Source organism: Zeus faber (assembly GCF_960531495.2).
Source record: "Zeus faber genome assembly, chromosome: 3".
NCBI classification, from domain to species: domain Eukaryota; kingdom Metazoa; phylum Chordata; class Actinopteri; order Zeiformes; family Zeidae; genus Zeus; species Zeus faber.
In genome coordinates this window covers 7,202,410-7,230,204 of record NC_137190.1, presented here as the reverse complement: position 1 = coordinate 7,230,204, position 27,795 = coordinate 7,202,410, and the positions used below count along the sequence as shown (strand labels likewise).

The following is a 27,795-nucleotide window of genomic DNA, read 5'->3' as shown; positions in this document are numbered from 1 at the left end:
TCTCTCTCTCTCTCTCTCTCTCTCTCTCTCTCTCTCTCTCTCTCTCTCTCTCTCTCTCTCTCTCTCTCTCTCTCTCTCTCTCTCTCCTCTCTCTCTCTCTCTCTCTCTCTCTCTCTCTCTCTCTCTCTCTCTCTCAGTAATTTTTTCAGGGGTGCATTCCGACACCCCCACCACCCCCCGTTCTCTCATTTCTTCACTTATCTTCAATGTCAATGTACTGTATGAGAGGGTGACAGCTGACTGGGGAGGGTGTGAAGTGTAGTGTGAAGGCACTGCAATTTTTATCAGATCTCCCAGCTGATGAGGTGGGGAGCGGACCATTGGCCCTGCTCCTCCTCCTGTGGATTACTACTCGCTTTGTTTAGCCAACAAGTTTAAACAGGATATTGGCTTAAGATCCAGGCCAAGTATGAGTTTAAAATGCAAACAGAATCAACGCAGCATGGATGTGGCTCTGGGTGCTCTGTTTATATTGTGCTCTCAGTGGCTCACCCTAGCCCCACTTGGAAAACTTGGGACAAATGTGAGCCTCTGTCTGATTGAGGCTTTAGAAATTGTTTCAAATTGCTTTCCAATTGCTGCTTTTTTACCTCAATGTCCTGTAAATCCTGCAGAACGCTTTGGTCAGGATAGAATGATGGAAGGATACAACCATGGCAGCTGGTCCATATAATAAAACTGTATAGTAGTTAGCCTAAATTATTGTCCAAATGGATTAGGCCACCCATGGGGAGTTACATAGCTGTGGTCTGGCCTACTTCCGCATGTTTTACACAGCCTGCAGACTGTATATGCTAGCGGGTATGGCAGCAAACTGCCTCAGTGCTCCCTCCACAGGAGACCAGAGAGCAATGGAAGCCTAGTGGGCTCGTTGACAGGGTTTTCGGTGGACTCTTGAGTGGTGTTAAGCCCTAGCTGATTAAAGCGACATCTAACCAGGAATTACAGCAATGAGTCCCACTGGAGCTGGGTGGAAACGCTTAGAGCAGGGCTGCTCAGCTGCACTGCGGGGGTAGGGGCGGGGGGGATTCGCTTTTTTGATTTTATGACACTAACTTTGTAAATTCACGTACTGTGAATGTTCGTTTCTTGCGTGTTTGCAAGGGTGTTTTTGTGTTTTCAGTTCTGCGTTTCATATGGCACTGGTACAGATTTTGGTGGTACTGGTACCGCGCCCAGTAGGCAGTGCACCCAGGCCGTAAGCCAGCCATTTTCCGTCCCAGTTGTCCTGTGTTCCTCCTCATCCTCATTATGCCTCTTTGAGCGCCAGTGATTGGACCTATTTTTAATGGGGAAATAATGTGATGCTGGACTTGCTTCATTGTTCCCAACTCCCCTCTTTGAATGTACTGCAAGCTGTTGGTATAAAAAAAATATATAAAAATATATTTAAAAAAAAAAAAAAAAATTATAATAATAATAATAATAATAATAATAATATTCACCTCTGAGAAAATGAGATCATGAAACAGGCGACAGTGGGTGGGTAAAGGATCAAAGGCAACTTTTTTTGGGGGGGGGGGAGCAAAATCAAGTACGCGTGAATAAGGCCCTGGCATGACATGACTCTTGAAGACGACGCTGAGCGCCAATAGGCAGCAGAGGAGGTGCCACAGTTCAATTGCAGAGTTGGTCCCAGAATAGACAAAAGAATTGGAAGAGGGGCGAGACGGAGCACATCTGGCACACTGCACAGAAAAGGAGAAAGATGTTCTTTGTGGTGGAGGAAAACATTGGCCTTCTCTTGCTACTTTTTAGTACACAGACTCAACCTCCCTCACCTCTCTGTGAGATCCCGAATTACACGTCACCAGATGGCCAGTTGTTGTGTTCTGTAAAAAAAAATAAAAATCACGCTGCAATTTGCAGCAGGCATCCCAACCAATCAGTTGTTGTATTTATGCGCCCCATAACTCACTCACTCACTGCTTTGGTTGACACAGGTGTTGAATATCTAATTGTCCTCTAACATTTTTCTGCTGTTTTGTGTTTTTGTTTTTTATTATTCTTTTTTTTTTCTGCGGAGGCTGGAGTGCAGCCAGTATGAACGAAGCAGAGGTGGATCTCTCGGGAGACGGTGAGTTGCAATCCCCTCCACCATGTTGCATGTAATTAGATTAGATTTTTGTCACTTAAAAAATAAAATCTTTCTATTGTGTGGTCAATCTAATTTAAGCCTGAGCAGTGTGAACGCAAAGATCGGATCTGTTGGAGTTTGATTTGGGCCACATTTCATAAGCCGTCTTAGAGCTGATGCATATCTCAGTCATGGTCGGACAGAATTTGTGTGTTTTTTTTTTTTTTTTTTGTTGTTGTGTTTTCGTTTTTTTCTTTTGTCAACACACTTAACTGCACACATGCAGATCAGGGTGATCACCTGAGCCTCTGCAGCGGTTCACAGCCATAAATATAAAAACTATGGAGGACAGCAACAACAACGGGAGTCAGTGGAGAGACAGCAAAATAATACTTATCTTAATACCTCCACACCAAATAATCCTCAAGATGGTCCTTGTGCAGCTGATTAATTAATTGTTGTGATGGCAACTCGCAAATATTACATCTTTTTTGTTGCTCATGCACGCTGCGGGTCATGCAGAGACGTTGTTGTAATGGGTCTTACTTTAAAAAAAAGTACAAACGTGATTCTTTCTTGCCCTGTCTCTCTCTCTGTTCCAGTCTCTCTTCCTTTCTCTCTCTTGTCTGTTTCTCTTTCTCTCTCTTAGTCCTGTCTTTCTCAGTCAGTATGTGCTCACGTGTGTGTGTGTGTGTGTGTGTGTTTGTGTGTTCTCTCTCTGCAGTGTTCTCCTTCCCCACTCTTCCTAATGAGGAGAGTCTCATGGGCGTCAGTAAGCCCCTGCCAAAGCAACTGTGGGAGGCCAAGGTGAGACCCCCAAGCAAGGGACAAAAGAGTCACTGCCGTAAACACACAGAGCAGACATTAGAGATTGATGAATGTATTTTTCCCATGTTTCAGAGTGTTTCAATCATCAAGTTACAGTACGTGCTGGGAGGTGTACTTTTAATTGCAATTATATTGTTTGTATGTTTCTTAGACGTTGGCTTTAGACTGCAGGGGTTAAACTAATATTTTCCTTTTCAATCTGTTATCTGTGTAAGTAACACATTATTCAACTGGTTTTACTGTTGCCTTCCTTGATGACAAATCAATTTGGTTCATGAATTCAATGGCATACGTCAACTTTCTTGTAAATTAACTTGACTGTTACTCTTTACCATTGAAATCATTGTTAAATGTTGTGTTCCAGGTCCAGTCCCTTGCTTCTCGACCTAAATCCTGTGAAGTGCCTGGGATAAAGTAAGTCTCGAATCAGAAACACACCCAAGCTCTCTGTCTTTATTCTGTTTCGCTTTTGCATCTGTCTGTTGGAAGGTTACTTGGGCTCATGGCATATTAGGCATTGACAGGGAGTTTCAGTGGAGCTGCCAAATTGCTGTTGCTCAAAATAGGGTTCAAGTGATTTTTCTCTATACCATTCCTGTTACAACTGACAGCAATGCAACCCCTTGAAATGATATTGGTAGGCAGGCATGTAAACAGCCATGTTTTATTTTTTGTTGTTGTTGTGGTGTGTTTGTTTTCTACCTCTTGGATTGGATGCTATACACCTTACACTGTTTAACAAGATGAAAATGGCATTGTTGTTGCTCTGTCTGCTTAAAATGTAAACGGCCATGATATGGGCCCTCTTGGCCCTGACTGATATTCATCCTTAAAAATAAAAAAAGGCCTTCTCATTTCTCTGAAGGTAGCATGTAAGGTAGATAAAAAAGAGGCAAGAGTTTTGTCTATGACACATGAAACGAATAAATAGATAAGAGAATTATAAGAAGTTCTTTCCCAGAGGACAAAGAATTGATTGTACGTTATGAGCCAGGCGTCTGATCTCTGTGTCTTGTCCTTCTAACAGAGCGGGAGCCACATGTTGTTTTGTTTGTAGCTGCTAACATTTGTGCCACATATTGAGGAGCGTTCTGTGTGTGTTTGGGGGTGGGGGGGAGTGAGTCACCATTGCTCTACAGCTGCTCCTGTCTCTCACTGATGCATCATACCAACAAGAGTAGAAACCAGAGAATAAAGACAATACTTAGAGTGCAGATTGTAGGCTGGAGGAAGGAGTGGGAGGGAATGGAGGAAAGGTCCTGAGAGACTCATGGTGCTTTTTTACCATTTGTTAGGCATCACAATTTTAATGGAAATGTGAATGGCCTTCATGGGAAATCTTTACTTTCAATGGAAATATTTCCATCAAAGGTCTCCCGAGCGGGAAAGCAGTTCATGTAAAAGCCTGTATTTGTTTTTTTCCCCTCATGATCAGTTTCTCTCTCCTTGCAGTATATATCCCTCTCCGGAGCAGACCCCAGGGCTCTCCCACTACCAGGGCTCACTGAACACTGGTGGCTCCCTGCCTGATCTCAGCAACCTGCACTTCCCCTCCCCGCTCTCCACCCCACTGGACCCTGAGGACAACAGCACTTACCCCAACCTCAGCGGGGGCAGCAGCACTGGAAACCTTCCGGCTGCCATGATGCATCTGGGCATTGGCAACTCCCAGGGTTGGTGAAGCATTGTGCTCCATTTGTATAATGGAAATGCCAAGTGAATTGACTGATGTGTGTAGTTTACCATTCCAAGTAATATTTGAGTATCTCTTTTAACTATCATTGCTGCAGTATAAACCTAAAAAAAACATCTGCAGCGAGGTGAATGACTCCCCCCAGGTAGATTTCCTAGGTATTTAGCTTTTTAGACCTGGTAATCTTATATCGACTCACCCAAGGCATGGTTCCCATGGGTCCTTGGTTATTTGAAATAATTGGATTTTTCCATGGGAGGTATTCAATTGTCCGGTGTAAATTAAAGAAAAACTCTGGTATTTATTTAACCTAAGCCATATTATTCGCTCATTGAAAGTGAACTTGAGTGATTGGTATCAGAAACGTTTAAATTGAGGCCTTAAAACGGATTTTATTTGTTAAATTTTGCAGGAAATAGCCTGAATTCAACTCAACCCACATTGTGCACAGCCCCAGTGTTGCTGAGTTGTTTCATGTTCTTTCTCTGGCAGCAGCGCTTGTATCATAGACAGCCTGCTGAATGATCTCTCTGTTTCCATCTTCCTCACTCTGAACCCTGCCCCCTGATCCAATCACATCCTCCTCTGCTCCCTCTGTCTTTCCTCCTCTCTCTCTCTCTCTCTCTCTCTCTCTCTCTCTCTCTCTCTCTCTCTCTCTCTCTCTCTCTCTCTCTCTCTCTCTCTGTGTGTGTGTGTGTGTGTGTGTGTGTGTGTGTGTGTGTGTGTGTGTGTGTGTGTGTGTGTGTGTGTGTGTGTGTGTGTGTGTGTGTGTGTGTGCGTGTGCGCGCGCGCGGCAGCTAAATGTTCTGAGCACATTTCAGCTTGGCCGGGCACCAAAGTGACAGAGGAACTCTGACCCTATTTCGCCATGCCACAATCAGCCCTTTTCTTCTCATTTCCCTCATCCTCCTTTCCTCAGCTCTCTCCCTCTCATACAATACAGTCTTGTGTCTTTGGGTGGGGACGAGGGCTGGAGAAAGTGACGGGAAAAACCCTTGGAAAAACACTTGCTAGATTAGAACTTCCATGCATTCCCGTTTGGAGTATCCATATCCACCGAACGTTTCTGAAGAGACCATTTTAAATCCTGTGTTTGCCCAAATCCATAAAGCTCCGGCTCCATCCTTCCAATATGGTGGCAAGCTCTAAGCCAGAGTGGTGGAGTCTGGAGTGTGTTGTGGGCGGGGAGTGAAACAACCAGACAGTCGCAAGAAGGAAGCGACACACCCACCTGGCTTAAGCGCGAACGAGAGACCTGTCAATCGGGGCAACCGCACCCCCAGATACACACGTCACTAAGCCTTAATATCTTTTTAATGGCACAATTTTCAAAATCACAACCAGACACCCATTAGGCGTTTTATTATTCTTCCATTTACTTACATTCAGTTGGAATTTTTTTGCAGAAGCTTCTAGTGTTCATTAGCTGATCTGCACTGCACTGGCTTCAACACCCTTGTACCGAAGCCTAGGTTCTCAGCACTCATTCAGCTGATTAATATCACTTCTATTACTTTAACTCAAATCTCCACAACCGTTGACATTTAATTTTATGCACCGAACAAACCGGACCAGAGCGAAGAAACTAAAGTTTCCCTGTCGTCCCTCGTCTTCCTGCAGGTCTCTCCACCTCTCTGAGCAACCCCTCCATCCAGGCGTCTCTCAACAACTCTCAGCTGCACATGTCCCTCAGTAATCCCTCCATCCACTCCTCCCTGAGGCTATCCAACCCTCCGCAGGGAGGCATCAGCAGCTCCCCCCGCCGACGGCCTGCCCCCATCAGCCCCCTCACCCTGTCGCCTGGCACGGAGCAACGCCGGAGTCTGGCCAAGCAGCTTTCTCCAACCATGTCGCCCTCACTGTCCCCCATCACGCAGGTACACCCAGCCGCCTGCCGTGCACACCTTGAAGTTCACTTTACCCCTGCGTCAGGTGTCGAAAAAAAGGCCAACCTGGAAACAAACTTTGTATTGTAGTGTTCCAGTCACACCCAGTTCTTCCTGAACAGAGATCTAATTGGCAAAAATAAATTTAAAAAATACAAACCAAAAAAAAAGATTTACGAATAAATCGTCTATCGGTGATCGAGTCCATCGATCACGATTGACGTTGATGATTGACGATTTATTTTTTATCCACCAGGAACAGCCCGAGAATTGAAACGGTGTGAGTGCAATTTACCATTTTCTGAAACTGGAGGGGAAGAGAGAGAGAGGGAGGGAGGGAGGGAGGGAGGGGCAGAGGCTCTCGCTCTGCACAGATCTGTCAAGTAACCACTGGTGGTCGGATCTCACTTCCTCGCTCTACAGTCCCGTACCGAAACTTTGAGGGGCAGGTGCTCAAAAATAAAAAATATAAGGCGCATGCAAAGGCACCTTTGCTGCTTTTCGCCGCTCTGGGAAATGTAGCAGATCATGAGCATCCCGATGATGTGCATCGGGATGCTCATGATCTGCGCTCCACATCACAGTTGCGCCGAGGACACGTTCCTCATGAATATATCTTTCCCAGACAATCCAGTGCCTCGATGCCCAATCTCGCTTAAAAAAAATTGTACAAAGGGGCAGGTGCCCCCCCTCCACACACACACATGTGCACACACACATGGGTTCTGCGCTATATGCAAATCTTGTGATTATAATATAGCAATATATAATAAAATGTCATAGAGAAGGATTTTGCTTTATTTTGTTTCCTTAGTTTCTTACTTGTATGGAAAATGAAAAACGTAAACCTAACTCGGTGAATTGGGAAAAAAAATATTTTTTGTTTCTCCTACAGATAGCGATGTGCGCCGCCTCCCGTGTCTGTCTTTTTATTTTAGATCTATTTTTATTTGCTTATTTCCCACATGTATGAAATGACATTTTTAAACACAACTGAGTTAAGGGACTGTCCTGTTACTGTTCCAAAAAAAAAAAATCTGAGGTCCTCACTGTCAGGATCGATGGGTGAATGGAATTTTGCACGATTCGCCCAAGCCTACTATGAGTGGACAGGGTCTTTATGAATACATGTGGGGTCATAAAAGTTCTGGAGAATTATTTCTTGAAGCCAGTTAGAAGCCTGTGACTCCTGTTGCCTGTCGCCATTTAGGGGGTTGCTTTGGACACCAGCAGCATGCCAATGGAGCCACCTCCACCCTATCCACTCTACCAGCAGTCCCAGCATGCTATTGGACAGGGCCAGCCCAGACAACAGCAACACCAGCAAAGGCAGCAGCAGCAGCAGCAGCAACAGCACCAGCAACAACAGCAACAACAGCAACGACACCACCAACACCAACAACACCAACAACACCAACAACACCAACAACACCAACAACACCAACAACAACAACAACAACAACCGCAGCAGCAGCAGCAGCAGCAGCAGCAGCAACAGCAGCAGCAGCAGCAGCAGCCACCGCCAGTCTCACCTCTACACCTCCCCCTGGACTTCACCGTTAGTATTGACGGACCAGATCTCTTCCCTGGTGTTTAGGGTGCAGAGCGTCTAGTTATGGATTTGTTAAATTTTATTCTATACTAATTTAACACTTATGGACCTTTGAAGCAATATTTGACTGTAAGGAAATATGTCGGACAGCCCCACAGATAGAGAATGACTGCTCTAAATTAGAGATTCAATTTAGTCCTTCATCGTTACCACCAACAGGGAACACCACCTAAACATTTCTGGGGTTTCTTCGCCAGCTCACTACAAAATACAGATCGGTCATGTTTAGTGTATTAAATTATTGCCACAACCAGCCAGCAATTATACAAGAATGTTCCTTTTAGATATGACACTTTCTAAACATATTCTAAGAATATTTTTAAAGTGTGTGTGTGTGTGTGTGTGTGTGTGTGTGTGTGTGTGTGTGTGTGTGTGTGTGTGTGTGTGTGTGTGTGTGTGTGTGTGTGTGTGTGTGTGTGTGTGTGTGTGTGTGTGTGTACACCCCTAGATCAAACAAAATCGAAGGGTAAACGGACTGAACAAAATTTGACCTGCTGTGATTCGCCTCTTACCTGTTTCTCTGACAGCACAACATGGCGTCGTTCTTCAGCGATCCATTCATGGAGCCTCAGTTCTCCAACCGTCAGGGCAAGGCTTTCCCTTACCAGGTACAGTACTTCTCTGCTACCACACACTCATTTAACTTGTTGAATCATCGCAGATATTCAGGGGTTAAATTGGATGCCGTCCACCTATCTTTGATTAATAAAGAAAATAAGAGAGTTATTGAAGTTATTCCTTTGTTGACGTTCGCCATATTTTTCTATGAGCTTTTCGGAAGGAATCAAATTCGCTGATAATGTCAAGGACTCCTTTGAGAGAAAAATAAGTTCCACCAGCAGTCATTACATTTTTTGTTGTGTGACTATTTGTGTTTTTTCATTACTATCACTATTACACTAATAATATCACTGCTGATAATTGAACCGGGTTACTCCGAGCCAAACGTGCGTCCCAATACCAGATGTTTTGACCTTTTTTATAAAAAATAACGTGAATGGGTTTTCCAAAAATTTAAATTGGGGTCTGGCCAAATCCCAGTTTGGCAGCTGGATATATTCATAGTGTTCCTCCATAGAAGTACCCTGTCAGCACGCAGGGTGAGGCTGTCAGTCTTTCACACTTTGAGACATTCCATCTGGTCTCTTTGCTGCTTACAGATAACTTTGCATATGGCGTTGTGAAATTATCACACCGTGGGGTTGAAGGGGATCGCAGTAATTGCAAGATTTTATGTTGTAGCTCAAACTGTGGTCGTAAATTGAGAAGAAGATGCAGTTGGCTGTAATTTCTCCCCCTAGACCTTTATGGATCATTGTGGCGCCAGAGGGTCCCGCTGGTGCCAGAAGAGAGGCTATTGTCTTCCCTCGCTCTGTGCACCCCGGCCTCCCACAGCCTGCACTCCTGTCCTGCTTGTGAAGCGAGACATCAGAGTAGAGTGCCCCCGCATGGCCAGCCGTGTACTGCAGCCCAGGACTGTTTTTCTACAGCTTATCGCTCGGACTGGGCAATAAATATCCACTAACTGAGTACTTTATTAGGAACACTTATACTTGTACTGGGCAGGGCCTTCCCTTGCTCTCAAAAAAGCCTAAATTCTTCCTGGCATGGGTTTTGGAAACATTCCTTTTAGATTCCGGTCCGTAACGACATGATTGCGTCACGCAACTCCTGCAGAATTGTCAGCTGCACATTCATGCTGCGAATCTCCAGTTCTATCACATCCCAAAGGTGTTGTGTTGCCTTGAGATCCGGTGACTGGGACGGAAACTGTTGTCTTGTTCATAAAACCAGCTTGAGACGACTTTTGCTTTGTGACACGGCGCATTATTCTGCTAGAAGTAATCATTAGGAGATGGTCAATTGTGGCCATGAAGGGATGCACATGGTCAGCAACAATACTCAAGTAGGCCGTGGTATTCAGGCAATGATTGATTTGTATTAACGGGCCAAAAGAAAAAATTCCCCACACCTCGACACCACCACCGCCCTGGACTGTTGACAAAAGGCAGGTTGGGTCCAGGGATTCATGCTGTCGGTGCCAAATTCTGACCTTACAGTACCATCTGTGTGCCTCAGCATGAATGGAGATTGATCAGACCAGGCTACGTTTTTCCAGTCTTCATTTGTCCAGTTTTGGGGAGCCTGTGTCCACTGCAGCCTCAGCCTCCTGTTCTTGGCTGACAGAAGTGGAACCCGACGTGGTCTTCTGCTGTTGTAGTCTATCCGCCTCAACGTTGGACGTGTTGTGCATTCTGGGATGTTTTTCTGCTTGCCACAATTGTACAGAGTGGTTATCTGAGTTACCGTAGCCTGTCCGGCCGTTCTCTGTTGACCTCTCTCATCAACAAGGCATTTCCATCCACAGAACTGCCACTCACTGGATGTTTTTTTTTAATTTTTTGCACCATTCTGAGTAAACTCTAGAGACTGTTATGTGTGTGAGTCCCAGGAGATCAGCAGTTACAGAAATACTCAAACCCGTCTGGTGCCAACAATCATGCCGCGCTCGAAAAGACTGTGATCACATTTTTTCCCCGTTCTGATGGTTGATTTGAACATGAACTGAAGCTGCTGAGCCGTATCCGATGATTTAATGCACCACGATTGTCTGATTCGATAATTTCATGAATTAGTAGGTATGAGTTTTCCTAATATAGTTCTCAGTGATTGTATATCATCCTGTTCCTTTCTTTGAAATGAAAATAGTTTAATTTAATGCTGGGGAGGTATGAGCTAAATTTTCAAACAATATGAGTCGGTTCTGTTTGATAAACTTTGAAAAGATTTTGATACAATACTTAACCTATCCACGTTGTTTAAAATGCAGAGCTGAGTTGTATTACCTCTAATGACATATATTGCTATCATGCAGTATTCTATTTCATTATCACGCCAGTTCTCTGTCCCTCTCTTGCTCTCTCCCCCCCGTGACGTTCTGCCTTCAAGTTGGACCAATTCAGTCTGTTGGAAAACGCCTTGAGTTCCACAATGGGGGGTTCTTGTTTCGAACCCTCTTCCTCCCTCTACTGCTCCCAAGCGGCCCTGTCTGGACTGGGCGGTAGCCATGGCAACCTCCAGGACCCCCTACAGATGAGGCCCAACATGCTGTACTCCAACTGCAGCGTAGGGGTGCCCAACATCATACTCACAGGTAGGCAGAGCTCTGACCCCACAAAATATAATAATAATAATAATAATAATAATAATAATAATAATAATAATCATCATAATAAGAGAGAACTTCCCTGATAGTTATAAAGAACCTTTTTGTACCATTTGAATAAGAGTTCAACATTTTTAACTTTTGGTACTATAATCATTATTTGTCAATACTGGTGATTACTGATTAAATAATACAACTGTTGAAAAACATACATAAAAAGCAAAACAAAAAATACCGAAGGTGGTATTCCAGTTGGAATAAAAAACCCGTTGTTTAAAACAATTTGTACCAGTCTGATCTGATTTCCTGGTCCTGCTGAGGTTTCAGCGCCGGTGACACAGGCTCAGTCCGTGTGTTCCTTTTATCGCTGCTGGTCGAGGGAGGAGGAAGGGTTGGTTGCCAGGTAAAAAAGGCTTTCATGTTGCCAGGGCTACCTATCATTTCGCCAGCATTTACCATCTAATGTGTTTACATTATCTGGTAAACAAATATGCCCTTGTGTAATTATGGAATAGTAAGCTGCCAAATCTCCCCTGGAATGACTGCGACCGCTTATCACGTTGCTCCCCGCTGGCCGTGGAGCAGCCGACTGAGGTTTGAGTCATGTCCTTGATCGTAGCTGCTTTCCGCGGCGAGCGCCTTGTGAGTAACGGGCTGCGCCGGGAAGGAGGAGAAAAAAAAAAAACCTGTGGTCGCTTTCCAGACTGGAGCTAGTGCCGATTTCACGCTCTCTCTCTCTCTCTCTCTCTCTCCTCTCTCCTCTCTCCTCTCTCTCTCTCTCTCTCTCTCTCTCTCTCTCTCTCTCTCTCTCTCTCTCTCTCTCTCTCTCTCCTCTCTCTGTGTGTGTGCAGATGACTCAAACCCCAGTCTGTCGAAGGACATCAGCAGCGCGCTGTCGGCCATGCCCGAGTGCTTCGACTCAGAGGGAGGCTTCCCGCTGGAGGACGAGCTGCGCATCGAGCCGCTGAGCCTGGACGGTCTGAGCATGCTCAGCGATCCCAACATGGTGCTGCCGGACCCGTCTGTGGAGGACGCCTTCCGCAGCGACAGACTCTGAGCGCACGCACGCACACACACACACACGCATATCGAAGGCTCTTTGAAGACCCGGTTTTTCTCCGAGGCTCACAGACGTGTCCGATTCAAACATGCATGCAGACAATCTCGATGTAACACCACTGTGCATGCCCCTCCCACTGCCACTAAGACTTATGAAATGTGAAAGTTATGATTAGCTTGCGCACACTTATACATACAAGCGCGCGCACACTCTTTTCCTTTCCCCGCAGCAAACGAATGCTGTTTACACGGCTTCATGTAAACTCGCTCGCTCCGCACGTCGTTCTGTTTAATGAGGTTGGACGTCGTGCGCGTAACGCGTCCGCCACACACACACACACACACACACACACACACACACACACACACACACACACACACACACACACACACACACACACACACACCAGCACTGATGGTTGGAAGCATGTCAACCTGCAGGATTCCTCAACACTCTCCAGCCGAAAGCATTTGTCTGTCAGAGGGAACTCCTCTGTCTCCCCTGAGTGGAAATCTGAACATTTTGTTGCTCAAGGGCAGCCCAGCGTCCCCTTATTTACCCAATACGTCAGTACGTTTTGCTCTGTTTTGTAATAACCCATTGCATAATTAGTCTTCTGTGAAATGTTCTCATGCACTTATGTGTGGCACTTGAGGTAAATGAAGAGACGTTTTGGGTTGTCATTATATATTTATCATCAAAAGTAATAACCACCACGTTGTGTAATGGGTTATTACAAGATGCGGCAAATGTTGTTTATGTATTGTGTGCGAGATGTTTCTTACATAATGCGTTGAGTTCACCGCTGTAATCACCACGACCACCCAAAGCCATGACAACCATGGTAACTATGGTTCCCCATCGCTTAATCATGGGACGGATCGGCGGATCATCGAAATCCAGTCGAAGACTCTGCAGTCACGCTTTTTTTTTTTTTTTTTTTTTTTTTTTTAATCAGTCGATCAGTCCCATGAGTAATAGATCTGTGGTCCTTCTCTGGGAACCACGGTTGCCTTCGCAGCTTGGACTTTACACCTCATAGCAACCCCCCCCCGTCGCTGTGTTGAGCATCAACAGGAATGTTGCCATGCGATGTACATTCCAGGTTGGTCAGAAACCTGCGTCCGAGAAGAGAAGAGAGAAGCCCGATGAGAAGCCCCCGAGCGACACCGCGCTCCCCGTCGCTTCGGCACCAAGTAACAGCTTTTCAACAGTCATGGTAGATATGAAGACCAGAGGAATCTATCTTTGTGTGCAGAGCATTATTTTTCAAAATATGACTTTGCTACGCCTGAGCAGAGTATTTTTTTGTAAAAAAAAAAAAAAAAAACATATATATATAAAAATGCCGTAGATCTATGTTCTTATGCCTCAATTGCAGTCTGATTAGAATGTATTTTCCCTCCTAAAGACAAAAAGGGCAAATTGTTTACAAAGATTTTATTAAGTATGAAATACTTATACAAATATACATTTTCAGCTCATGATTTGGAAGGAAAAAAAAATCATATTCTAGAGTGTATGTGTTTGTTTTTCCTGTTTTTTTATTCACAATTTCAGTGTAAAATTCCTCTTTTATTCATCGCAAATGGACAGACCTGAGAGGCCACCGAGTCCTTTCTGGCCCTGAAACGTACATTAACAACATAGCACTGGGACAGAGTAAATTATGACAAAAAAAAAAGTCATTTTCATCCAATTATTTTTTTAAATCTACTTCTATATTTGTGTATCCATTTACTTTTTTTTTATTATTATTTTTTTTTATTTTACCTTTTGTACAGACTTCAACAGTCTTCATGCCGCTTGTACTTCAACGGATCCTCTGTTTCTTTTTAAGGGGATGCACTTTGCTGTTGTGCTTTGGACAATTTTCTTGGTATCATCTTGACTTCATCAAATCTTTCCTTGTGCGAAGGCAACAACCCCCCTCTATGGTTTCAGTTAAAGGCAATTTCTTCAGTAGATAATCTGTGGTTACGTGGGCATTGGACACATGTCATAACGCATTTATCAAATGGTTTTTTTTAATCAAATATGTTTTGCACCGAAGCAGTCAAAGCACTTGACGTTGTGACTCGATGTGACACCAGACAGACTCGCTCAATCAAATCACTTATAAGATTTATCAGAATCAGGACTTCTCTCGCGCCTATTAACGTGAGCTTATTGGACAGAAGCCCAGATTCAATTTATTTCGGTTTTATCTCACGTCCAGCCACTCAAAAGTACTGATCCGTCAGCGTCCTCCCTGCACGCGCTGTGTTCATCCAGTAGGTGGTGTTGAGCGTTGGTGGTGTCTTCCGTTAGAGGACCGTCATTTATTTCGGTTCCCACCCCAACAAACATGTTCTAATGTGCAGCACCTCCTTAAATACCTACTGGCCTTTTGGGATGCGTTTAGTGCCCCCTAGTGACGAGATCATCCATTGTGGGGGAAATGTAAGGGGACGTTATTAACTTACTTATACTTCTGGAGGTACTCACCAGTGTGTCAATATGGCTGTCCATCACACTTCACTTACATATAAGCCAATGTGTGCATTTTATATGCAATTGTGTACGATATTTTAGGTCGGCTTCTGACTCCCGGTGAGTGAAAGCACCTGTTTCAAGTGGAGGGTTTTATGTACCTGACGGGCAGACCGGTGCAGCTTCGGCTGGACTGCGGCCGCTGTCGTTCGATGAGTCTTTCCGAGCTGGGTTTGTGTACGGAGCCCTTACAAACATTCATAATCATAAAAGATCCGATGAACGAGAAGGGGTTTCTTTTGGCGGCTTTTCCAGTTTCATCCCCCCCAGACAGACTGAGGAACTGCTACTCCTCGGGGTCGGGAGAAATCAATGGATAGTTTTGCCTTTTTATTTTTTCATGATATTACATGTGTCCACTACCCTAAATGATTAATTTAGCAATTTAGATGGCGGAGAGGATGGTAGAACGCTGCATTGCAATCTTCAGTCTTGTCCCTTCAGCAGGATGGATTCCTCGGAGGAGCGCCATGTTCATTTTGGGGCTGTTTGAGTGCATGGACACAGATTCAAACTGAACGCTAATAGCCATAGTGGAAAGTGCTCCACCGCTGTGTCCCCTCTGTAAAAGGCCCGGGTGCACAGTGAAACAATTTCCTATATTTTTCCCGCTCGTGCCCGAGCACCTCTGCCCGCTCCAGTGGAAGGCCTGCCTTCTGCCGCCTTACTTTGCTGATCTTGGACTTTTCGTACCGCACAGAAACATTTTTAATCTGCTAGACGTTGATTCAGAACTGTGACTTCCCGCCCTCCTGCCCCGCCAGGCTCCGCGTCTGCAGTTACCGTCTCCTGTTACTTACTCTGTTGTTGTTGTTGGCTTTTTTTTTTTTTTTTTAATACCAATGTTTAAAGATGAAATTGATTTTTGTCTTTTTGTTTTTTTGTTTTGCTGAAGGATTTCATAGGGTTTCACTTTTTTTTTTTGTCTTACTTTTTCTAGTTACCTTTTGAAATGTACAGTTGTATTATTTAAAGAAAGTTACTTGTCCACTAGTGTTACTACTTTTTTTTGTAATGTCTTTTGAGATGTTTTCTTGTTTTTCCCCTGAAATGTACAATTTTACTATCACTTTTTTTTTTTTTTGTGACATGTTATAGTGCTTACCCTTTTGATTTAATACAAATAATAAAACCCTTTATTGTGTATCCATCTTGACTGTATATTGTCAGTGGTATGTTCTGTTTCCTCTGTGTTCAGTGTGCTGCCTGTTCACGCCACTAGCCGGAGACAGAGGATACGGTTAATGTCTTAAGAGCCACATCTCACAGCTCGTGTGTGGAACAGTTAAGGTATGACTTTTTACGCAGATATGTTGTTAAATCATTACTTCTCTCCCTCGTAATAATGATGACACACTCTTGTTAATAGCAGCCAGATACTGTTTTGGAAATATTTTCACGAGGTTGTGTAATTGGTCATGAGGAAGCTGTCGTAGACACATCCCTCTGTCATCATCAGAAGTAATTTCCACCTTTCATCATGGGCTGCCTTTTTAGGGGCCCTCAGCCAATCAAATCCATGCTATGGGGGGGATTCCATAGTTTTGTCAAGTCTCCAATGATAAGAACACTGCCAACGGACGCACTGAGGCCTCGATCTCCATCTGAGGAAACGTCACTGAGGTTGGTCTGGGTCACCCATAACACGTACAGGTGGAACCACTCAAGCAATGTAAAAGGACACACTGGAATTGCTGTTGGTTCGAGAACTTTGGGACCTAAAAACCGGATTGTGAGATTGTGAGAACCCCTGCTCTACTCTCCTTTCTACTCCTACACATTTGAAGACACAATCTTGTCTTTAAGTTTGACATTGAAAATTATTTCGGAAATGTATTTTTTTGAGACTCAAATGATTATATTGGGATTGTATACGTTCTGTGACTCGTTGACAGCCGTACATTTGCTTTTAGGGTTAACAGAGCGGGAGTGTGTATGTGTTGTCTCGTACGAACAGAATCCGCCGCGCGGCTTCTCGTCTCGCCAACCTGGAGAGAAGGGGAAGTGGCGTTGCCGAACAAAGTCGACTCACGGTTTGACTACTGTGGCGCCGTGAGAGCTGTCACTGAACCGTCACAACATTCCTTTTTTGGTTAACATCTCATTCCTTTCGCTCCCCCTTCCCCCAGCATTTTATTACCACTCCCTCTCTCACACACACACATACACACACACACCATTTCCACCGCTCTCTGTCCGTCTCCAGCTATGCCACTCGCTCTCACCCTCGCTGCCTGCCAGACCATTAAAACTGTTATTTGGGAGTTTGACAGCTCTGTCCTTGTTTGAGCCCTGCAGGATTAGAGTGTCCAGTCAGGCCTCTCTCCATAATCCTGCACGCCGGCTGCGGGGCCGCGACAGCACCACGGCCCGCTGCGGCTGAAGTAGGCCGGCAACTTGGAATAAAGAAAGTACCTGACGAGGCAGATCCGCGTTACTCCGCTGTATACGTGACGATACAGTGGCCACATCAGCAGAAATGCAGTAGAAGAGGAGTGGAAGTCACCCGTAAAACTGGTTGATCCGCTGTGACCCAGCCTCTACCGTGGATGGGTTGAGATCTGGAACCTGTCAGTCAACTGGAACCCGTCTCAACGCTGCTTCTGCACGTGCAGAGAGAGAGAGAGCGAGCGAGCCAGGGAGGACGTTCAGATGGACGGCTCCGGCTCTTGGACTCGCGCCCAAACGTTGAGAATGGGAGGGCGCTCCGGAGTACATTTTGGCTTTTGAATCCGCTAATCACGCTAATCGGTGGGGGGGAGTTGGAGTGTCTCCACCGGGTGTGAGTCTGGGCTCGTCAAGGTGCCAGCCCCAAATTCCTCTCGGTGTGATGTTGCCGTGTGTGCGGAGCGGCTCGCCCGGTGGGTGCAAAACAAGACCGCCGGCGTTAAAGGAACGGACCGGGTGGCTGGTAGCAGCAGCCGCCGCCACCACCACCTCGTCACCGAGGAATAAACCAACGTCTCACGTTTATCCCACGCTACGGGGCTTTCATGTGCTCGAATAAATCCCAGCTGTACGGCGGCACTGGGCTGCTGGGAGTCTTCACCTCCCCTCCCTCCCTTCCTCCCTAATTCACAGCAGTCTATCTTCTTTTTTTTTTTTTTTCCTTTTTCCTTTACTCCTCTGCCTCCCTTGAGTTCCTTTCGCATGCTCTCCTCCCCTCTTTATCCGCCGCCCCTCCCTGGGACCCCCGCCCTCCTCTCCTCTAATCTGCCGCTGTTTCCCGGTCGCACTGTGCTTGTTAACTCACCTCCGGGAGGACTGGCAGCGGGGGTTAACGCCGGGATATGTTCATGAGTCTGAGGGCGGGACGCGGGGGGAACCGGCCTCGTTACCTCTTACCCCCCCGACCCCCTCGCTCTCGCCCCGCAAAATATTCCCCCCTGTTTGCGTGTTGAAGTCAGGAATGAAGCGCCCAAGGACAAAGGCGAGGAAGGAGGCAACGTGGAAAAGCAAACAAGTGTGTCTTGTCTTCAGGAGGGGAGCACAAAATAAACGGGGGGGGGGGGGCGGGTGAAGCGGCGCAACTTCCTGTTTCTAGTCGCTCACATCAGCGCGGTCGAAGTCGAGCTGATTCGCAAGAGAGTAAATGGAAAAACCTGATGAAATACTCGGTTTGTGACCGTTTTCTTGTAATGTAAACTGTTCATTTTGCCAAGGTCTGCGTTGAAAAACGGGGAATCTGTCCCTCGGCCTCATCACGTCCCGCTCTTCTTGGTTGGTTGGTTTATAAGATATTTCCAACCCAGATCCGGCTGAGAACCCGCTGCTTTTCTGGCTCGCGGCATTTCTGTCCCGAAGCCTCCACAGCGGGGCGGTGGGGAGTGGGTGGTTAAATGGATTTCTTCCAGAGGCCGCGCGGAGTTCACAGCGCGCCGCTGCAGGGGCGAGAGGCCATGTTGTCGGACCTCGCCAGGCACAGGTTCATGGGAGGATTCCGGGGGCGGGAGGGTTTTGGCGGCACGGTGTCGACAGAACCACGCCGGCGGCGAACAAACTGTACAAACGCGCGTGCGCACGCACACTCCTGCGATCCGTATTTAAGGCGCACGTTAAGACTCGGATCGCAACTCTATCGCGGCTTCTCTGTTGCTGTTGATGGTTGTTGGGCGAGGCGCGTCCGAAATAGTCCGATCCCCACGGCGGGGAGGGCGGGGCGGGGCGGGGTCAGCGTTAACAAAGTTTACTCTTCAAAGCGTGGAGCCGGCTGCGGCCTCTCCGTGCCGGCCGCTATTTTCGGGTCCGCGCTGCGCGTTGTGAATGGAGGGCCGGTGGTTGTGATTAACGTGGCTTGTGGCGTTGATTATACGCGGAGCTATTCTGGGCCGGAGCGGCGCTCCACCGCATTCCGACACGACGGTAACATCTGCTGCCGATAAGCGGCCAGAGAAACGACCCTGTTTTTGTTTGTGATCTACCAACCGTCGGTTAGACACACCGGAATTTGGTCCCTCGCAGCTGTGTCCCTGGACGATAGATGAGAAGATGTCCGTCCGTCCGTCTATAGAGCGATAAAGATAGAAATGAAGGATGAAAAAAGTATTTATGTACTCTGACACCCACATAAACCCACTCTGCTGCCTCAGCCAAGGTGTGTGTGTGTGTATGTGTGTATGTGTGTATATGTGTGTGTGTGTGTGTGTGTGTGTGTGTGTGTGTGTGTGTGTGTGTGTGTGTAATTTATTTATACTCTCGGTAACACCCCTAATTTCATCTGAGCGATGGTCTGGGTGCGAACCCGGTGTTCTGGACCCCACGTTGGGAATGGTCACAGTAAAGCCGTGTCTCGCGCCGGCGGCCAGATGTTCCACATCCAGATGTTGTGTTTACAGCGGGAGTTATGGGTCCGCGGGAGACGGGGGCCGCGCGGCGTTGCCAAGGGAAAAGCCGTTCTACATGACAAACCGCTAAACAATTCCAAACACCGAGTGGCAGCCTCCCTTTCCAGAAGTGGAAGCGTAAAAAGCCCTCTCCCAGGTGTTCCGCCCGTTTTGACCGTCGTCCATTTTAAGTAGTAGATGGAGGCGTTCCTGCTTTTCGCTGTGGGTTTTTAAGTGGCGGTGCACCTGTTTTTAATTTAAATTTTCTGCTCCCTTTTGGAAGACCGCTGGTATTGAAATCAGAAACATACGGTACAGCCGTCATCTCCTGGCCCTGCTCCCGACCCAGGTTGTGCAAGGCATCGCTGGAGAAGCCTGCGCGCCGCGCGATCCTCTCGCGCCTTTCCGGCCGCCGTAAATCAAGATGGCCGTCGCCTCTCGTTCGCCGCCACCCTATCCGTCACACTCTTTACCGCCTTTGGACGGGCCGGGCAGAGCGCCCACCCGCCTCCATGGAGGCACATTGGCAACGCGTCGTGGCGTAACAGGCGAAGCGCAAGGGTTCTGTGTTGCCCGGGTCGATGAAGCTCGGCACCTGACCCGACCAGGAAGGGGCGGAGGGGTCCGTCGCACGCTCCCGGGCGTCGCCCATGAAACACCCGGCACGTCGGCTGTGGGACAAAGGCCTCTGCTCTGCGGCACGGAGCGCAGGGTGGATGCTGGCGCGGCGCCACCTCCACCGGCCCCAAACCGGGAGGGTTTGCACGGCAACGGGTGGAGAAAAGCCACGTTCTGCTGCACACGGATCCATCTATCTGTCTGTCTGTCTATTTATCATGCTATCATTCTATCTATCCGTCTCTCCATGGTTCCATTCATCATTCCACCTGAACATGTTCCCATGCTACATGCCACTCCTGCAAGATTCAGTCAGCCTGCTGAATGAATATTATGGCCTGTTTTTGCTGAAAACAGCGTGAGCGCTCTGCATGATAACTGGCAGGTACGATCCTGCCAATCCCAACAGCGTTTTTTCTCGTCCTCTCTTTTTTCTTTCTTTAGAAGAGTGTTTGGTATCGCCCCCGCCCCCGTCCTCCAGAGGAAGGGGAAAAAAAAAAAAAAAAAGCTGAAAACAACAACTTTCAAACAGACATAAACATTCCTTATCCGCACAGAGCGCCTGTCTAAACACAGGCTCCGGGAGCCACGAGGTGAGGACAGCTGTCACGGAGCGGCTCAGACCAACCGTTGCTCCAGATACTTCACTTATTACTTTTAATCGCCTAAATACCCCCCCCCCCCCTTCCATCTCTCTGTTTGTGTGCGTGCGCCCGTCACCTGTGCACAGCCCCTCGCTTCCGCAGTGTGGAAGAACTCGAAATACACGGCCGATATTTACCGCTCTGTTTCGACACATAACAGGCAGGTTGAGAGGTGTGTTTTCAGACTCGCGGGCGCAGAGGTCACGCGGCGCTCAGCACAACTCGCCTGCAGAGCTGTTCCACGTATTCAGCCGATTTGTCTGTAGTCCCCACGGGTTTTAAGGCTTCGTGCGTGAGGAGTCTTTCTGCACCGACGGATCGCGGTGAAGGACAACACCGGCGGGGGGGGGGGCGGCGCTGAAACTGCTGAGCTGCAGTGCTCTTCCATCGTGGTAAGGGTCCGAATTCGACTTTGCTCTTGCGCCCGCTTCACACCGAATCCGTAATCGGATCCGACAGTCGGATCGTCCCCCTGGTGGCCGTCCGATGAACGCCTGAGTTTGGCCTCGCCAAATATGTCAAACGGGAAAAAGGGAGGGCTGTTTTGTTTTTGTTTTTCCCGGTATGACAGCGAGTCGATTGCTCAGCCGGACATTTTGCATTTTCCACAAATGTATTAATTCTACTTTATTAATACCTCTGGGGGAAATTCGTTCTTCGCATTTGACACGTCCTATACCTGGGAGCGGTGGGGCAGCTGCAGTGCCACGCCCGGGGACCCACTCCAGCCGTTTTGCCAGTGTCTTGGTCAGGGGCACCGGCAGGAGTATTAACCCCTCACACACGTCTTTTGATGGCGGGAGGAAGCCGGAGCACCCGGAGGAAACACACACAAACACGGTGAAAACATGCAAACTCCACGCAGGAAGGACCTGCAGTGGACGGGATTCGAACCGGGGACCCGTCTTGCTCCGAGGCATCAGTGCTAATGTCTTGATTGAAAGTGAATATGGGGACATCCAACGTTAACGTCATTAGTTTATGTGCGTGACTAATTTACTTCATTTTAAGCCAAATTCCAATAAAGAAAACATGAGTTGCGGTCGTAGTGTCCTTTCCGATACTTGTCACGTGAGTTGGAAAAGCCCGAACACACGTGGGCGTTCCGCTCACAGCGCATCGTAGCTTTTCATGTGCGGAATCCAACCGTCTAAAGGAACGAACGGACTTTGGTTTGTTCTTGTAGTTTGTCTTAGCTCCTTTTATGTTCACAATTTATAAAAACAATAAAATAAAATAAAATCAAGAAAAACTTCCTTAATCAATTGCAGTGGCAGGTTTGGGCTCGACCGCCCCGGAAAAAATATCTCGGCCCGAGATGAGTCTTGGAAAACGTGGACCCCAGACTGGACCCGGTGTTAAAACCCTGCCAACAGGCGGTCCGTCATCTGTGTCCCCTCTTCGAAAAACAGTTGGATTATCGAGTTCTCTCATCCTCACTGGCGTGCGGCCAAGTTTGGAGAAGAAGGAGAGGGGGGGGGTTCAGAGCTCCAGCACTCAACACCACCTCTCTAATGTATTTTAGTTGCAGTGAAGTGGCCCCTCTGTCCACAAGGCTCCCTCCCATCACAGACTAGCACACTATTGATACCAAACATATATAGGCACACACACACACACACACACCCTCCAGGGAACAAAGTATCTGCATGCTTGTTGCTTTTCATCGCTTATGTAACGATTATCAGCAAAACGGGGCTTTCCGCTGTTGTCTCACGGTAAACATTTCAAGCAATACAGCGTCGTGCGTGTGTGGTAATGATGGCAGAACCGAGGGGAGAGCGATGGAAAATCTCTCTGCAAGCCACGACACGTTTCCACAAACCAAGTTGCGCTCAGGTAACCGTTATATATCACCCACCGTATTTTGGAGACATTTTAGAGGTATGTGCTGCAGGTAGGTATGGATGAAGTCGATGCTCTCTCCGAACCGCCGGCGAAAAAAACCTCAAGTCTCCCAGAGGCTCGTGTGGTGGTTTTCGGCTGCGTGGGACCGCGTAGTGATAAAAGCTGCAGCCAGACACAACTATGTGTGCATTCGATTTCCCCCCGACCTTCGTTGTTTAAAGACTCCGCACTAATGGATTGACACCGGGGTGTTTCCAATAGATAACATTGTTCACCAATGAACCTGTGTGAAACAGGGTCCACGCCGAGTCCCCACGAAATCTGTGTGGAAAAACTAGGATCTGGCACAATGGATTGGACACAAGAATTATAATATTTATTATTATTATTATTATTATTACTATTGTTGTTAGTAGTTGAAGTGGTGGTAAAAAAAATAAGGAGATGAAATTCCAATGAAAATATGATAAAATGGTAACATTATGTAAAAATTGGAAAATATACATTAAACAGTTAAATTTATACAATAAAAATACACTATATATGCTATACACACTATTTATACACTAAGGATAACGATAAACAACAATTATAACCTAAAAATAACATTAAAATGATTAAAAAATATATATATGAAAAAATAAATAAATATTATTTATTTAAAATAAATAAATAAAAGATAAGAGTTACTCTCAGATGTTTTCTGTAATTCATGACTCTTCCTGTTGGAGCGGTTATCAACTTTATCAACCAGCTGCACCTCCCTCACCCATACGATCCGACGAAGCCACCCAATCAAAGACAAATTAGTGTGTGATTTAGAAATAAAAAATTTAAATTAAAAAAATTAAAAGTGACGTAATTACAGACATGCCACTGTGTGCTCAGGACCGGACGTGCTACACCGAGTGCCCAAAGTTGGAGCGGTGCTGTCGCATGCTGAGAATGTAGCACAGCTCTGGCACAGGTCTCCCGTCCTTGGCAGCGCTTAATAGAACTTACGAAATCTGCCGAGAACGTCGCCCGGAGTCTGTGTGAAGCGAGAGCACAGGCCGTCTTACCATGAGGCACAGGGAGGCAATTTCCTGCAGCCCGGTGCCCAGAGGGCCTCGTGAATACTGTACACAGTGCTGTGTTTTTTGGGGGGGTTTTTCATTTGTCAGTCCAGCGATCAGCACTGTGCATCACTCACGCCCATACTGTACGCATCCCAATAATTAGAATTCAAAATAAACGGGGCCTCAGAAAACGAACAAAGTGGACATGGACGTAGTGGGCAGACGAGAGGAAACACACACTCTTGTACTGTTGGGATTCTCGTGATGAAAAGTTTGGCTCTTCTTCGAGATTCGGTTCTTTACGTGAATGGAATTCTCACAGGCTGCTGGACTTGTGACAGATTTTTTAAATTTTAGTCCTTGTCTACAACCCAACAGACCGAATGTACATATGTCTTCTGAATTCATTACATCAGATAAATAAACCAGGTGAATACGCAAAAGTATCAATAAACCTCTTACACGGCACTACAGGGATTATCATGATATTATAAAATATTGTAATTATTGTAGAAAATAACACATAACATAAATAACCCATAGCTGTGATAAAATGTTTTCCTCTATGTGTATTTCTAAAAAAGACATATCGAACACAACACCCAAAACAAATTTTAAACTTAAGTCAAAAACGGTCACAGGTGGCATTGAACCTCCAGGACTAAAGCTCATATCCCATAACTTATCATCCTGGGGGCAACTGATTGTTATGAAGCTTGGCCTTGTCCTCCAAGCATTTGTTTCAAGGAACAGGACAGGAAATTTTGAAAATACTTGAACCTGTGACAGCAGCGTCTGAACTGACCAAACGACCAACCGACTGACCGACCAAACGACTGACCAACCAACCGACCAACTAAACACCAACCGACCAAGCGACCGACCGACTGTCCAAACAACCAACCGAACTACCGACCAAACGTCCAACCAACCGATAGACTAAACGACCAACCGACCAAACGACCGACTAACTGACCAGCCGACCAACCAGCTGACCAAACGACCAACCGACAAAATGCCTGACCAACCAACCAACCGACCTACTGACCAGAAGACCAAACAACCAACCGACCAGACGACCAACCAACCGGCCGACCAACCAACCAACCGACCGACTAATCGACCAACCGACCTTCCGACCAAACGACCGACCGACCGTCCAAACGACCAACCGACTACCGACCAAACGTCCGACCAACCAACCGAACAACTAAACGACCAACCGACCTATCAACCAAACGACCGACCGACTGACCAGCCGACCAACCAACCAACTGACCAAACGACCAACCGACAAAATGACCGACCAGAAGACCAAACGTCCGACCAACCAAACGACCAACCAACCGGCCGCCCAACCGACCAACCAACCGAGCGACCAAACAACCAACTGACCAAACGACCAACCGACAAAATGACCGACCAGAAGACCAAATGAACGACCGACCAAACGACCAACCGACCGTCCAAACGACCAGCCGACTACCGACCAAATGTCCGACCAACCAGCCGACCAACTGACCAACTGACAAAATGACCGACCGACCAAACAACCGATCAACCGACCAAATGACCAACCAACCGGCCAACCAACCGACCAACCAACCGACCGACTAAACGACCAACCGACCTACCGACTGACTGACCCACCGTCTAAACGACCAACCAACTACCGACCAAACATCCGACCAACCAACCAACTGACCAAACGACCAACCAACAAAATGACCAACCGACCAAGCAACCTACTGACCAAGCGACTAAATGACCAACCAACCTACCGTCCAAACGACCGACCGACCGTCCAAACGGCCAACCTACCGACCAACCAGCTGACCAACTGACCAACTGACCAAACGACCAACCAACAAAATGACCGACCAACCAAACAACCGACCGACCGACCAGAAGACCAAACAACCGACCAACCAACTGGCCAACCAGCTGACCAACCAACCAACCGACTAAACGACCAACTGACCTACCGACCGACCGACCGTCCAAACGACCAACCGACTACCGACCAAACGTCCGACGGACCGACCAAACAACTGACCAACAAGGCCTCCTTCACACTCAGCCGTGGTCTCCGGGCACTCTCAAACCTCCCTGCGCGGTGCCGTCCTTTCAAAGAGGCTCTTTTGGCGTCCACCCCCACGTCCTCCTACGGCAGCTTATCTCCTTGATCCGCGGGGACTTACCAGCTGATGCCTTCTCCTCCGGTCATTTGATTGACCAAACAAAGGCGGTGACTAGATGGCAAGATGTTTACTTCAACCCGCGACGGACGTATCTCATCCCATCACGTCACAGTCCTGCTGGGTTACAGCTTCTCTGAGACGATTCAGACACATTTTTTCCTGCCTCTAAAATGCTCTGCGCACACCACTGCACTAGTTATTTTATGTCCGGGTATTGGAACTTAATGACTTAATTCACAGGTTCTTCATGGAAGGTAAACTTCACGCGCCACAGACAAACAGACAGACAGACAGACAGACTTTTATTTTGTGAAAGATTGAAGGAATTTGCCCATTATCTGTCTATATCCTATGGTATATACCAAATCAGGTATAAAACGGAAATTGTCAAGGAAGGAAAAAATAAATAAGAAACAAGAAGGAAAAAAATACATAAAAATACTCGAGGGTTTCAGAATTATCTTCAGTAAGTCGTCACAATTCACATATGACGGAGTTGACAGGATCTTTTCCTTTCAGACTGGAGTCTCAGTTCATTCAGTGTGTGAGTCACTGCAGTCAGAGTGGCAAACAAAACGAGTAAATGACTCCCGCAGGAGTGAGTCATTGCTCCTGACTCATTCATATAGTATTTAAAACAGTGTTTAAAATTTTCATAATCTTGTCACATGGTCCCTCTTAAATAGTTTTTGTTCACTGGCTGAGCTTGCACTGTGTGAGGTGGAGAAGGGCCCCCACGTCCTCCTGCCCGGGGGGCCTCCAAATCACGGAGACCTGAGTCAAGAAACTGAACGGAGGAAATTGGGCGTTTACCCTTTTTCAACAGCTTTGCTTTCGATTTTATTACTTTGTGCACAAGATCCGATGCGTGAACACAGAGCATGTGTTAACCCTCGGATAGTATCCGTAAGATAAGACGCGTATTCCGTTCTTCTATACAGCGGCTATCACAGAGCTTGTTAAATTTCCAAAACCTCTACGTTTAAACATGAAACACAGCGAGGGAGGGAAGAGGTGCCTCGGGGATACAGTAACAAGTGGTCACAGAGAGAGAGAAAAAAAAAGAAGGGAATTGCAGGTTTCCGTATGAAACAGGAGTGCTGGTATGAAGTGATTAACACGGATAGGTGCCCTGACATGTAGCAGAGGATAATATTCGTCTCCCTTTTAGGTGAAGTGATATACACACAGCAATGGGGAGGGAAGAGGGAGAAGAAAGAGGGTTGAATGAGGGAGGTGAAGAAGAGGAATGGGGGGGGGGTATATATACTGCAGAGGTGATCGTGGATGGTTCAGGTGAATGGGTGAAATGTTTTATTTATTGTAACATTATTTAGAGAATGGCTTGGGGGTGTTTCAAGACTGATAATTTTCAAGAGAAATAATGATTTTAAATAATCAGCTGAGGAATGACCAGGTTCCTCGGCACCCGCTCGGCGTCCCCTACAGCATGGTCATCCTGGAGGGGGGACTCCTCCTCCTGTGGCCCCTTCGCAAGGTTTCTTCCTTTTTTCCACCGAGGGGTTTTCGGGAAGGCCGTTGGTTTGTGCGTGAAACGTGGGTTTGTGAAGCCCTTTGAGACTGTATTGTGATTAAAGGCTATATACAGTAGATCAACTTGACTTGACTTGATCCTTCAATGTCTTTAAAACAGAAATTTTGTATAATATTTATAAATGTTTATTACGTTTATTTTGCTTTTTGCTCATGATTGTATGATAATAATTATAGTAATAATAATAATAATAA

The 27,795-nt window shown here is 46.7% G+C and overlaps 1 protein-coding gene across 1 annotated transcript in view; it reads left to right on the top strand.

Moving 5' to 3' along the window:
• crtc3 (CREB regulated transcription coactivator 3) overlaps positions 1-12,545 on the top strand; it is a gene marked incomplete at its 5' end in the record, with an annotated part of 39,316 nt that extends 26,771 nt beyond the window's left edge. The window contains 9 exons of the mRNA XM_079997911.1: positions 2,027-2,077; positions 2,802-2,884; positions 3,270-3,319; positions 4,358-4,578; positions 6,219-6,475; positions 7,695-8,042; positions 8,624-8,704; positions 11,046-11,250; positions 12,114-12,545. Coding sequence (XP_079854037.1) covers positions 2,027-2,077; positions 2,802-2,884; positions 3,270-3,319; positions 4,358-4,578; positions 6,219-6,475; positions 7,695-8,042; positions 8,624-8,704; positions 11,046-11,250; positions 12,114-12,319 — 1,502 coding nt within the window. The 3' untranslated portion in view covers positions 12,320-12,545. The remainder of the gene's footprint in view (positions 1-2,026; positions 2,078-2,801; positions 2,885-3,269; positions 3,320-4,357; positions 4,579-6,218; positions 6,476-7,694; positions 8,043-8,623; positions 8,705-11,045; positions 11,251-12,113) is intronic.
• Between the last annotated feature and the right edge of the window lie 15,250 nt (positions 12,546-27,795).